At 40.8% G+C, this 13,639-nt stretch overlaps 2 protein-coding genes and 1 non-coding gene across 3 annotated transcripts; 1 reads left to right on the forward strand and 2 right to left on the reverse strand.

Moving 5' to 3' along the window:
* The first annotated feature begins 815 nt into the window (after positions 1-815).
* On the forward strand, positions 816-7,241 carry fbxo30a (F-box protein 30a). Its single transcript, XM_061063861.1, has 3 exons — positions 816-1,006; positions 1,863-3,948; positions 4,075-7,241. Exons 2-3 carry the CDS (start codon positions 1,936-1,938, stop codon positions 4,276-4,278), a joined length of 2,217 nt encoding a protein of 738 aa, XP_060919844.1. The 5' UTR covers positions 816-1,006; positions 1,863-1,935; the 3' UTR covers positions 4,279-7,241.
* Positions 7,242-8,511: 1,270 nt separating this feature from the next.
* Positions 8,512-8,594, reverse strand: trnal-uaa (transfer RNA leucine (anticodon UAA)). Its single transcript has one exon. It is a non-coding gene; the product is annotated as a tRNA-Leu (tRNA).
* Positions 8,595-10,100: 1,506 nt separating this feature from the next.
* stx11a (syntaxin 11a) lies at positions 10,101-13,602 on the reverse strand. Its single transcript, XM_061063863.1, has 2 exons — positions 13,439-13,602; positions 10,101-11,391 (listed from the first exon to the last, which is right to left on the reverse strand). Exon 2 carries the CDS (start codon positions 11,384-11,386, stop codon positions 10,505-10,507), a length of 882 nt encoding a protein of 293 aa, XP_060919846.1. The 5' UTR covers positions 11,387-11,391; positions 13,439-13,602; the 3' UTR covers positions 10,101-10,504.
* Positions 13,603-13,639: the final 37 nt, after the last annotated feature.

Genomic DNA, 13,639 nt, shown 5'->3' on the forward strand with positions numbered 1-13,639 from the left:
GGAAATATATTTTGTTCCCCACTTAACCTACCAGACAGCTATTGCTTTGTACTTAAAATCTGAATCTACTAATCATTCCTGCAAAACATAGCTCCAGTTTAAAAAACTATGCAGATTCAAAAGGTAGAAACTACTATTTTTTTTAATTTTACTGGTTGTTTTGCATCAAAACAAATGCTCCTAATGAGCAAACTCACTGAAGTAAACTCAATTCACAATCTGATTGTAATTCTTATTAGCTCTACCGTGATTAGATTCAGCATTGCTTGCACAGAAATGCATCTATAATAAAAGTTAATTTTTTCAACATGTTTGCAGGGATTGTTCTGGAGAAATTTGAATAATTTAGAGCCAATTCGACCAGTATGGAAGCCCATTTCCACCAGTTAAAACAATAAAAAAAATTATGAGATAAAAAGTCGATATTATGAGATATAAAGTCGAAATTATGAGATATAAAGTCATAATAATGAGATAAAAAGTTGAAATTATGAGACTTTATTATTATTATTTTTTTTACTGGCGGAAATGGGCTTCCATAGCCCAACGCTATTTAGTATATTAATATCCTTATTAATCCTTAATATATTTGTTAGTCGATTAGATTGCGTTGCTATCTATACCCTTTAAAACTCAACCCAACCGCACAGACATTTTATGAGGGATTACATGTAAAACTGCTCTTAGGGTATTCCCCACTCTATCTATTTCTATTTCAGTGCTGTCTAGAAGGACCGCGTCCACAAAATTAAATATGACTCGGACATTTACGTGATGACGTAGACTTTGCGGCGTACCTTTCTAGGATCAACACAAACGCCGACCGACTCAGAGGGGGAGAAGCCGAGAAACCAGCCCCAGCCAGTTCATATCACAAGAAGACTTAGACACTTTTAATATCGTGAAAGGCTTGCGTCGCTGTAGTTTCCCTGTTAGTGATGTCAACGGAGCTGATAAAAGGAAAGAAGCACCGATAAGAAAACGAGTGGAGAACCCCGTTACTCGGGTAAGCAGTTTCCAGAAGCTATCAGCTAGGCTAACGAAGAGTAGCTGCTAATGCTAACAGACTGGCCATGTTGTTGATGCTCTTTTGTGTGACTTAAAAGTTCGCGATTTAATAACGTAAGCCTTTTATGGTGCACTTTTATCACGAAACCACCGTGTTATCTTCACTGTTACATACAATGAATATGGCCTTTGCGCTATGTCTATAATGGTCTATAACAATCACTACCGGCTGTTGTTGTTTGTGTTTTTAGCTGTTTGCTAACCTGCCAGCTTTGCTTGCGTCACTTAGCTAGCTGCTGCTGGCCATGGCTGCAAAGATTTGACCTGAACAATGGGTCTCCTGTGCGGCTTTGCGGCGTGAACTTGCAGCATTGTTGGAGGTCTTTAATTATTGTCTATTGTCGTTTAAACAAGCATTCATTATCCTGCATAGAAGTACATGGCACTGTGAGGTAGTGATTCACCTCGTGTGCTTTGCGGCGTGTTTGCAAACAGCTTGCACAGAATAATGACATTTTTACGTCCAACATGTCAGCAGACAACATAAATGAAGAGCATTTCTAAGTCTAGAGGTTGGGGGTCAAGTGTGCCCTGAAGTCTTGAAAGAGCCAGTGTCACCATGTAACCCAAGAGGGTTGTTGTGAAATGTTACTGAACAGTTCAAAGATATCGTAAACATGTGTCAGACTGAGACACAGAATGGGTTTAGAGCTGTGGGATAATGTTACAGCAGCATGTTCTGTTCCAGCCGACTGCTCCATGTGCACACCTCATAAATGTTGTTGTGACCATTGTGTGTATTTGGTATCTTACCTGCTTTGAAATAAGTTTATTCTCTGCTGTTTTTCTTTCAGGGATTATCTCTTCGTCTCCTCTTCTCTGTCAGAACCGGTTGGAAAAAGGAACGTTACTGTAAAAAAAAAAAAAATGGAGAATCTGCACTCCCACTGCCTTAAATGCATTAACAGAAGATGCATGGTAAGAACAGAGGCCGGTGTTTGCTGCGACCTCATCGGCTGCCCTCTTGTCTGCGGGGCGGTTTTTCACTCATGCAAACTAGAGGAACACCGTCTGCTCTGTCCATATGAAAGGCTGCCATGCCTCAACAGCGGGTTCGGCTGCCCGTTCACTATCACGAGGATCAAGATGGCACAGCATCTTGAGACGTGCCCAGCAAGTATAGTGTGTTGTACCATGGAGTGGAATCGTTGGCCTGTGAGCTACTCTGACCGCAAGTCCTATGAAAACTTGAGTAAAGACTTTGATGAGGTGGAGCAGCTAGACATGGCTTTGGCCCTGCAGGATCAGAGGATGTTATTAGAGTCCCTGAAGGTTACAACCACTGTGTCAAAGAATGGAGACAAGGAAGCAGATGAAAGTGACAAGATGGCCACAGCATCAAGTCTACCAGAGACAATATTAGGTAATGGAACTGTGGAAATGGAAGACGAGCCCTATAACGAGTTGTATAGGGCCTCGGTGGAGACGAGCAGAAGTTTAGCAGTGGCCTTGGATATTCTCACTAGTTCCAAAGATATTGGTGTTATGGTTGGAAATCTAAATGGGGAAAAGAATGATAAGAATGGAGCACTCCATAATGGGGAAAATGGTGATAGTCATAATGTTTATGTCGCTGAAGGTGTGAAAAATGTAGATATGCAGGAGAGCGACTCTGATTCAGAGTGTGAGCTTGGAGCAGTAGGTGGAGTGGACTGCGCTGTGGGAACAGATGGAGGAGAAGACGGAATTGGATGGGTAGAAGAAAATGATTTTGTAGAGTTGTTTTTTGAAGAGAAGGAAGAAAGTATCAGAGAGCCAATAAATGACTCTAACCGTGTCTGGCCAGAGATGCCTCAGGATTACATGCCTGTTATAGCACTGGAACCTCCTGTGCCTCAACAAGCACCACTTTCACCTCCGATGCCATTCCTGCTGTCTGAACATGTGAGAAACAACTTCTTGCAACACTTACCTTCTGAACTCAGGTACAGGTGTTTGGAGCGTAAACTACAGAATGTAGAAGTGCTCAGAGGAATAAGTATGTTTACATTTAACGGACGCCGAGCTCTGCTGTCAGACCCTTACCTATTTCGAGCAAAGATGGAGGACAAGGCAGTTGACACATCTGACCTGGAAGTAGCAGATGACCCAATGGGCCTTCATGGCATTGATCTCATCACTGCAGCTTTGCTCTTTTGCCTCGGCGACTCCCCAGGAGGCAGGGGAATCTCAGACAGCAGGTTTGTTGACGGCTACCACATTGATTTTGGTACTCAGACATTCTCCTTCCCTTCAGCCATTCTCGCAACAAACACCATGGTGGGAGATATCGCCTCAGCTTCGGCCTGTGATCACGCCAGTCCACAGCTCTCTAACCCAAGCCCCTTCCACACTCTCAGGCTCGATCTGGTGCTCGAATGTGTTGCACGATACCAAACAAAGCAGCGCTCCATGTTCACATTTGTGTGCGGGCAGCTGTTCCGGCGTGACGAGTTTTCGTCACATTTCAAAAATGTTCACGGGGACATTCACGCTGGACTCAATGGCTGGATGGAGCAGCGCTGCCCCTTGGCCTACTACGGCTGCACCTACTCCCAAAGACGGTTCTGCCCATCTGTTCAGGGTTTCAGAATAATCCATGACAGGCACCTCGGCTCGTTTGGGGTTCAGCCTGGTTTGCCCTTAAATACCGGGGACGGACGCCAAAGAAACGCCAGCCACTTCCGGTCTCAGTGCGACCAATTCAGCAGTCTTCCATTCGAGGTGTTACAACATGTAGCAAGCTTCCTGGACAGCTTTAGCTTGTGCCAACTGTCCAGAGTGTCACGTACCATGAGGGATGTGTGTGCTAGTCTCCTCCAGATGCGGGGCATGGTTGTCCTGCTGTGGGATAAGAAAAGACGAGCGGATGGCTCTACATCATGGCAGATCACTGACAAGGTTAGTCGTTTTTTGCTTTAAATCTTATTTCAAAACCCAGTAAAACATATTTACCTGGTGCAACCATATTACTGCAGTACACTGTTTCAATACAATTGGCTGATTTTCATTTATTTTTCTGTTCAGGTTTGGCGATTCAGCACAGCGTTCGGTACAGTGAATGAGTGGAAGTTTGCCAACATAGCCAGCATGGCGGACCATCTCAAGAAGTGCAAGTTCAACACAATCTCTCGCCGTGAAGAGGCGATCCCCCTGCCATGCATGTGCTTCACCAGAGAGCTCACAAAAGAGGGAAGGTGTTTACGCTCAGTCCTCAAACCAGTAGCATAAGTGACATTTAAAGATGAAGTCATCTTGTGGACATTTTTGAGACCACTAGAACTCAAAAAAACGAGTATTTTCCTCTCCAGTGTTTACAGACTTTAGTCTCTTCCATCACATAAAAGAGAGAAAAAAAAACCCGGATCACATACTTTAAACTGTTGGTTAATCTTTGTCTCACCTTTAAATACTCCGCACACCTATAATAAGAACAGCCAGTAGTCGGACATGTCTTTTTCAGTGGACGTGGATGTGCTGCGATCGCACATCGGGGCTGAAAACTAGCAAATTAAATCGTTAGCCTTGTATCTTCCACTCTGATGGACTCATAATACCAGTGTACTGAAGTTGTACTATTCTACTCTGACTTTATGTAAATAATCAGATGTTTTGATGTAGAATTTTATATTTTTATATCAAAATGACAGTACTGTGCTACGATGGAGGTAAGAGTAGAGCCTTAACTTATGAAAAACTTGATTTTCTAGTCACGAGGTTGTCCAGAAGATCTCACTGAGATTTTGTGTAAAGCCTCCAGCTGGAACGGTTTACTGGTATCTTGTTTTATATCTTATCCTGATACCAAGAATGACCATGTGTGCTCTGCTTAGAGCTCCTAGACTTTATGGCTTTGTTGCTACATTTTGAGACTGACCAAACACCTGTGGTAGCCCTGCACAATGAATGCCAATTATCAAGATGATCATACTGTATTCACTGTGGGTGTTGAGTTGTGTACACCAGCGTAAGCATATCACCATCATCATGTTTGGTGTCCTGTTGTATTGTGTTAGTGGTTTGGCAAAATCACAGTAGTATCTAAGGTGGTCCATCTTCATGACTAATGGGCAGGCATGTTAGTCAAATGACAAATAACACTATTCACCAGCCAAAAGGCAAAACATTTTAAGCTGTGGTTTGTCTGATCTACCAGCTATTGTTACAAGTAACCAGCAGTTTTGTAGGTTGTTTTCTAGTAAAAATGTAGCAAGTAAAATGATGAATGTAATCAGTTAATAAGAATCCATCAGTGATTGTGGTTGGCAAGGAAACAGAAAGCTTGATTTGCTTAAGAGTCGTTCCAATTACAAGTATTGGAAACGCCTCGTATCCTGATTAAGATTAGGTAACTGGCATCGTAAGATATCAGTCAGTGAACCACTCTAAAGGTTGTCCAAAACGACAGCAATAATATTTATCACGGCTGCTACTAGTAACCACTGTTTCAGAGTGGCAACATAGAAGTGGTTTCCTTCAAATTATCATGTGATGATGGCAAAGAGCAGAAGTGCAGTGGAAGTACAGAGAGAAAAATATCAGGATTCAGTGTTTTTATTGTAAAACATTTTAATATTCCTTAACAATAAAAATAAACTCAGTTAAGGTATTTAAAATGGGCAAAAACTTGTGGAATCAAACTGTTTCATATTCGAAAGGAGGGTTTCTCAAACACGATTCAGTCAGGTTGAGCTATGACCGAGCTGCTGCTAACGTTGGCTTAGAGGTAAAGATTCCTCCAGTGTACTGAGACCATATAACAATAAAAGAAAATCGTATCATTTCCCTAATGGGCTAGTAGAAAATCACTATTAAATATAAAATTAAAATATTATTTTCCAAGCACAGCTACTGGACGGGTACGTCGTCTCTGCGAATCCTCATCGAGGAGGACAATATGATATCAGGACATTTCTAGTTACCCTCCAGTGTGAGATTTCATAAAAACCTGCAGGCCAGGTGTAAAGAAAATAAGACTGGATATCCCTTTCTTTCCAAAAAACTGAACATTACATATGTTCAAATTCATTATCAGTGTTGTGTGTTTTTGGCACTACATGCCCACTGCGTTCCAATTTTTGGAGTCTCAGGGTTGTAGCATGAAGCTTTGTCTGGCAGGAGATTGTGTGTTGTTGACGCAAGAACTTGTCAGCGTCTTGATAATTACGGGGTCTTAGAACTGACCGGTGTACCACTCAGTATTATAATTATGTAACAGTGTGTGTTGCAGTGCTGGACTTACAAATAACATGTTTCATGTTTGTTTTCCATCAGTGATGATCCCTCAGGCAGTCAGGAGAAAAGCTGTTTGATTATTGCTCTTGAGTGATCCGATGTTTTTCCAATCAAACATTCAATTTGGGTTAAGAAATAAAAACACAACACTTTTTAGTCCATTTGGATGTGACAATAGCTTCAAATGTTTGTTTTTTTAAAAGGTTACAGAAAAGTAACTGATAACTTGTAAGAAAAAAAGGGGACATCCCTCCAAGTAAACTGTGTGTTTTTTGTTGTTTTTATATTTTTGAAGTACAAGTGATGTTGGAACTAAGCTGTCTTTACTGAAGTCTCCAATCCATGTTTGGTTGATATGTGTTTTTTGTTTTTTTTGTACTTGTACTTTGATTTTTAAAGCAAAAGAATCGGCCTCTGTATTGTCAGGATTTGTGTTTGAATTATTGATTTGCACATGAAGGCATGTACTGTAAAAGTTTAAATCATAACACTGAGGGCTTTTGTTTGCTCAAGTAGCGGGAATTTGCCCCCCTACCCCCATTGTTTTGCATGTGAGTTTGATATCTTTGAAGAAAAAAAAACAACTATCAGATGCAGGTTCATGCAGTTTATTCCTCAGGCACAGTGCATCAGTGTAGTTTCATCATCAGTTTACTGTTACAATAAAATTAAAAAAGTATTGATATTCAGCCAGATCTGATCACACGCTCTTATTGCTGGGTCTAATGTAGATTTGAGAGAATGACATGCAGATATTCTCTCTTTTGAGGGTCATTCTACATTAAGACAAATCTTGTGGGTTTTAAATCATGTCATTTTTACAGGCCCTTGGATTGAATCAACTTTCATTAGCATTTTAAGTTTTGTTTTCACTCCTGCTATAATGTATTTCACCACTATATGCCCGCTTCATTTGTTTGACTTTTGAAGCATTTTAATAAAGAGGCTCTGTTTGTAAATGCTTTTGTTTCGTTTTGACACCTGATACTTTTTTGGTGAATCGTGTTTCTTCAATGATGAACAGTTGCAGGATAAGATTTAAAGAAGGAAGTGGAAACTGATCACATCTTTCCAAATTCCTGACTCCAATGCAACAAGCATAAAGTCATTTATTTTTGACAGGCCGACGGTCGTCAAGGCAAACATGAATTAGGCGAATAAACTTATAGTTCATGTTGATTTTCAAGTTATCAAAGCAAAAACAATCAATTAGATCAAATAATTTGACAATAACTTATTTGGGCTGTTTGACCTTATTGAGAGGGCAGGACAGTGAGCTAGTCGGACACTGGGATGAGAGCGTGGGGGATGACTTGGTAAATAGTGGATGGTGGGAAAGTGGCCCCAGCTTTGGGGTCTGTAGTCTGTTCATGGGTCATGTGATTTAACCACTGAGCTAAACCAGCACCCCCAGCTTCAATTATCTCAAATTTCCTCAGAGTAAATAAATACAAATAATACAGTTTTCTGAATAGATTCTTCCTGTATATAAGGCAGGACTGATGACTCTTTTTCATTTCATATCATGCTAAATTTACATCTCCAGCTTTCCTTTACACCACTAGATGGCACCACATTCTTGCAGTTTCACCATATCACATGAAAAGGAGTGAAATATCTCTGCAATCCCTCCTATGAGATGAGTCAGCATGTGACTCATTCTAATGTGTGAATACAGTACAGAGTACTTCCGAGTACATTCGTTACAATAAAAAGGGGGATCTTAGTTATGTCATTGAAATTAAAAGCCTCACAATTTGACCCTGACAGCTGATTTTAACATTCTATTGTGATAGAAGAAATATTTGTCTTTGTTTGGCACAGGACAAACAGGAGGGATGGCCTTTTTGCCAACAGGCCTTTTGAATATTTTCCATTGGATTTCAGCTTTTTTTCACTGAGGACAGATTATGTTTTTAGTTAACGATAAAAAACTATACTTCTTTAGATTTCATCAAATGCTTTTTTTTAAGTAGGCCAAAAAGAAAGATGACCATCCTGTTGTAGTCGGAAATGACTGTAAACTCTTTTAGAGACATAAACAAGCCTGAACATTGTGCTTTCATGAACAATCAGGGGGTTTGTATGACTACACTATAGTTGCAAATGTTTACCTGCTAAGACAAAGTCGGCAGAAGTCACGATCAAACCTGGAATTCAGGCTTCCTGAAAATCATCACAGCCCAAATGAAATCTACTTTTAATGTTCAGTTTAAAACTTGCATTATCTACCAGGAGTGGGGTTCGAACCCACGAGGACATGTGTCCATTGGATCTTAAGTCCAACGCCTTAACCACTCGGCCATCCTGGTGAATACACAGAAACGCTTTGATCATACGAACTCAAGTCCAGCACTAAGCCCCAGGGCCAAAGGTCACTCTGAAATGTTAACACTTCTTTTGGCGGGAGGAATCAATAACTCAGTGACAACACAGACACAAAAATTCCCTCAAGACCCCCAGGTTTTTCTTTAACTTGGCCTGTTGCTACAAAGGGGGGCTGGGGGGGGGGCTTTTTCATATCTGTGCATATCAGACTGAAGGCTAATAGCCCATGAGAACTACAACAATGAGCATATACCTTAACAAACCTATGACACCACAGTACAGACTCATTGTGCCAGTAAAATGCAGACCATAAACCTCACCACACTAAGGAGGAAGCACAGTTGTTACAGCCCTGAAACTAATTTCAACACAGAGCCCAGGCTGTAATTCAGCAAACACCCACTGATGATGACCATCTCAGTCACAGCCTCTTATAGACTGGTAGTTTTCACAGGAGGTAACTAGGAGTCCCCCAGTGGGTGATGAACTGCCACACACAGGAAAAGGAAAGATCTTTTGAGTTTTACTTTCATTTACTCTGAGAGGACAAAGAGATAGGCCCGCTGTGCAAACAGAAAGTCCTCTGATATGAATAGTTAATTATTCTCTGTTGTTGTCTCACTGCCCCAGCAAACATCCATGTAGGTATTTATGTCTGATCTGTTTGTATAGAGAAAGCCTGCTCTGAACACTCATTTAATTGACTTCGGTTGTGTGCAAGCAATAGATATCATAAGTAAACCTGCAGGAAAAAAAAACCATGAAGGATGACACTGTTTATTATTTTTAGAGTTGAGACAATACAAGAGAGTCATCTTGTACATGAAGCAACAAGTCTTGATAAACATGAGGCACTGATCTTTGGCTGGTGCTAGCTTTAAACCGGGTTAGCAGACTTTAAGTTGCACAATCAACTCAAATCTATCTCACCTCCCTAGTTAACCACAATCAGAGGATGTGTTCTTTCTAAAGACTTCTTAAGCAACAGCTGAAATAAGAAGTACACCTTCCCCAAGTGCCAGTTTCCATGAAGCTGTATTCAGAGTGTGAAAAGTGGTCTATATATACATATATATATTAAAGCTACTCTAAAGCACGTATTCACACTACTTACATGTTTTGAATATCACTACAAAGTTTAAAGCTGAAAGTTGAAGGGTAAAGCTTACAGCTGCACTGACTTACAACTTAGATGTGTTTGCAGTTATCATGCAAAATCCGGAAATGCAACACCCATATCTCACTTATCTAATTTGCATATGAAAGTGTAGTTTGAAATGAAGACCAGCTCAGAGAAGAGACTTAAACTAGAGTGTGACATTTGATAGAACTTCTGCTTACAACTTACAACATTAATACATTTGATCTAAATACACTGAAACATTAAGGCCTGACTGATACATCATGTGGCCAATAGTTTCTGATAGTTGATTTCAAACTATAACTGATCCATATAATTTGAAAGTTTTCCAAATGATATGATATGGACCTTTTTCTTTTTCTTTTTACAGATCATGTTATGCAAAGAACAATGCATGGGTTGATATAGACATGGTATGATTATGAGGTTCATCAAGCATTTCCTTCTCTGACTCTAAAGTGTACTCAGCACTGCTTGCATCTCATGTAACAGAGAAGTTCAGCCAAGCGGACCATTATTTACAATACATTTTGTTTAGTTCATGTGCATATTCACAAAGCGTAAAACTTTGTCTGCCACAACCGTCTGACTTTTCACCTTCATAACTGGTACTGGTGTCAGTCTCAAAATCCAACATCTATCTAGCTCCAACCAAAATGAACGCAAGAACTACAGGCATATTTGCAATGTAAACAGATGTGAATCTAATCTAGATGTTCTGACGACATTGAAAAAAATAACACTGATGCTGCCTCATCTGCAGCAAGGGAAGCAACAACAAAACAGCTTCTTGCATGGATTGCTTTTCTTGTATTTCACAGCTTTCTTGACCTGAACCGTGGCTTTGGCAACATAGTCCTGAGTTGTCCCGACATTTGCCTCTATGTTATCCAGCATGCAGCCCTGCTCTTCCACAAGCAGGGCCATCTGGGAGAAGAGGTCATGAATGTCCCTGATGCGGCCCTCCAGCTCCAGCAGCTCCTTGTGTCGGGTCTCGATCTCGTTCAGCGCGGATCTTGCGGTCCTCCCCTCCAGGAGCAGATTATCCGAGAAGACGTTCCACTTGCCTGTCTCAATCATCTCATCAATTTGGTCCCTGCTCACCTCTTTGCCCATGATCTCCGCCTGTCTCTGGATGCGGGTCTTGCAGTTCTCCCTCTGGACCATCTCGGCCTCGTTGTACTCAGACATGGCATTGTGAAAGGCTGTAGTTAGAGAGATGTACTGTGAACGCACCATGCGAGCAATCGCAGCTGTAGGCCCATGCTCCTCCTCAAGCTCTTTGCTTAGCTTTCCCAGCTTCTGCAGTCGATTGTAAATGGCTTCCCCCCTGGCCTTGATGTCCCTTCCGAGTGCGTTGGAGTCTCGCTTGATGCTGCTGAACCTCCTGACGGATGTGAGGAACCTTGTGTTCTGCTTCCCAAGCCGCTTCACGTCCATTCTGAGCAGCAGCATCTCCTTCCTGAGTGCCTGGGCCTCTTTGAATGTGCTATCCATCTCGTCCTCGCCCTCAAACACAATGGCTTGCTGCTCCAGAAGCTCCTCATCGTCATATTGGGTGGGGTTCTGGCTCTCCTGAGGCCTGCACTCCTCCTCTGCAGCCTTTGAGGACAGCTCTCCCAGTCGGTCCCTCATCTCACCTGGAAGGAGGGGCAGGGCAGGGATCTCTTTAAAGAATGTTTTGGGAAAAATGCTTTGGCTTTCTGATGGAGATTTAGATAAGCTGAATGATACCACTCTCTCTCAAATATAAGAATATGATTATCTTATGTTAGCTTCGCTTAGCACAATGACTGACAACAGGGGGAAACAGCTAGCCTGGCTCCATCGAAAGGTAACAAAATTCTTACTTAATTTTTTAGCACCATTAAAGCTGGCTTTATATCATTTTATATTAAAGTATAACAATGTGGAAGAATAACAAGCCACCATGTAATGGATGGTTATGTGCAGGACTATTCATGCTCCAGGAAGTCATGAAGAAATAGTCCAGCACATAACCACAAAATTGTGTTGCAGAACTTCATTTTCTAATGTAAGAGTCTTCTGTGACCTTGTGAAGAGGCTAGGTTGGAAACCACAGAATACATTACCTTATTGTAAAGACGTGAAAAAAAAGCTTGACCACAGTCAGCTGTACTACTTGAATGCTGCTTGCACGATTCAGTATCAATATTTTACGAATGCTAAATTACAAAGTAATCAGCAAAAGGCTCCATTTGTGCGCAGGTCAAAACCTGTCCTTTATACTAAGAACGTTTTGCTGATGATACCGCCTGAATTTCTACTTACACTTCAAATGCAGGACAGTTTTCAGTGTTGTACTCTGACTTTTATTTATAGAAAAAAATCTGAATACTTCTCTCCCAAATATTTTTTTTCCTACTGGAAAACATCCGCCACTTCCTTATTATACTCAATGGCTAAAATATGTTTCAAGTCATTTAGAGGAAAACAAGCCACCACTGGAGGCTCAATTTTGACTACTTTTATATCAAAACTTGACAGAATACTGCCAACAGGGCACTATCAAATTGTGTTTCTTTAAGTATGAGTAGTCTTTTTAGGGGATTGTACTTCGGCCTATATCAGGGGTGTGTCCAGAGGTGTAGTATGGGTGAAATCCCAAACTATGATTAGCTGCAGGTAGTTTTCTTTACGTCTCATACGTGTACTATATTTATCTTGCTAGTACTCTCAGTTGTGAATAAATACTGTGCGCATCTATTTCACAAGACAGGGTCTTAGGAAAGGAATGATTCCATAAACATTTGAAAGCAAACTCATGCACATTCTCTAACTAGCAATGTTTGGGTACTGAAACATTACCAATAAACAAATCAGACAATGTGCAAAAGTACTTTAAATTGTGACTTTGTACATCTTCTTTTTGAGTACCCCAAGTCCATGTAGTCTATATGTTGCAAAATTGTGTTACTGACACACAGGTCAGTACAGATCATTATTGGGGATAAATACATTACATTAATTCACATGTGCGCAGGGCTTCATGCCAGCCCTGCATACATTAGTGTCCAAGGTGGGTCAACATAGTCAAAACAAGTCTGGACACAACCCTGCCCTATATATTATAATCATATATTTGAAATGTAGTGTTGGCTGAATGGGGAGGGCGGAAGTGGATTTGAACAGGACAAAAATATTCTTTCTTATGATGGGGGATTTTTTTTTTTAGCCTACGTAGGCCTACTTTAAAAAAAAAGAAAAGAATAGTCTACCTAAACGTTAGTCATTACCTGTCCCCACTTTAAAGAATATTGATGCAGTATTTTAAATGTAGCCTACATTAGAACCGAATTTATTATAAGTCATCACGGGGGAACTGATGGTCACTTCCTTAGATTTGACAGTTTAATCGTTTTCTTTAATTAGGTCTACGGGGCGTCGACTTAAGATTTCGGAGACTATTTCAAATCGAGAGAAACTGTTAAACCCTTAAATGTGACGTGCGTAATACACACTTTTTTGTTTTCACAGTTAAAAGAACTTACTGTCAATCATCATTTCCCAAGACAGGTAAAAAACAAATGAAGAAAGGGGAAGTCTTGACAACAATAAGCAGGCCTCTAGCCTTTAGTTTGGTCTGAAGTTATGACTCTATGAATCACTTGATCGATAACTGTGGTTCAATCGGTTTAACTGTGTAATAAAATAGAGTCTACATACCTTATCGAGTGATCCTCCGGTGTCTTACTCTTTGAAACTCACAAAAGAAGAAGCGACCACGGAAAGACTCATTTCCTCTTTTTGTCTCCGTTATAAATTTCAACACGCACAGGAGTCATGCATCTCGCAGGACATCTCGCATTTGCTCACTTCATAACAGACACAGTGATGCAGCAGCAGCAGCAGCAGGTACTAATGCGG

Source organism: Labrus mixtus, chromosome 18 (assembly GCF_963584025.1).
Source record: "Labrus mixtus chromosome 18, fLabMix1.1, whole genome shotgun sequence".
Lineage (NCBI taxonomy): Eukaryota > Metazoa > Chordata > Actinopteri > Labriformes > Labridae > Labrus > Labrus mixtus.

What these genes read in the sequence shown, in the direction of transcription:
- stx11a (XM_061063863.1), bottom strand. Translation starts at nt 11,386, where the DNA reads ATGAGGGACCGACTGGGAGAGCTGTCCTCAAAGGCTGCAGAGGAGGAG.
- fbxo30a (XM_061063861.1), top strand. Translation starts at nt 1,936, where the DNA reads ATGGAGAATCTGCACTCCCACTGCCTTAAATGCATTAACAGAAGATGC. An exon ending in CATGGCAGATCACTGACAAG is followed by an intron (nt 3,949 to 4,074) that starts GTTAGTCGTTTT and finishes TTTTCTGTTCAG; the next exon opens with GTTTGGCGATTCAGCACAGC.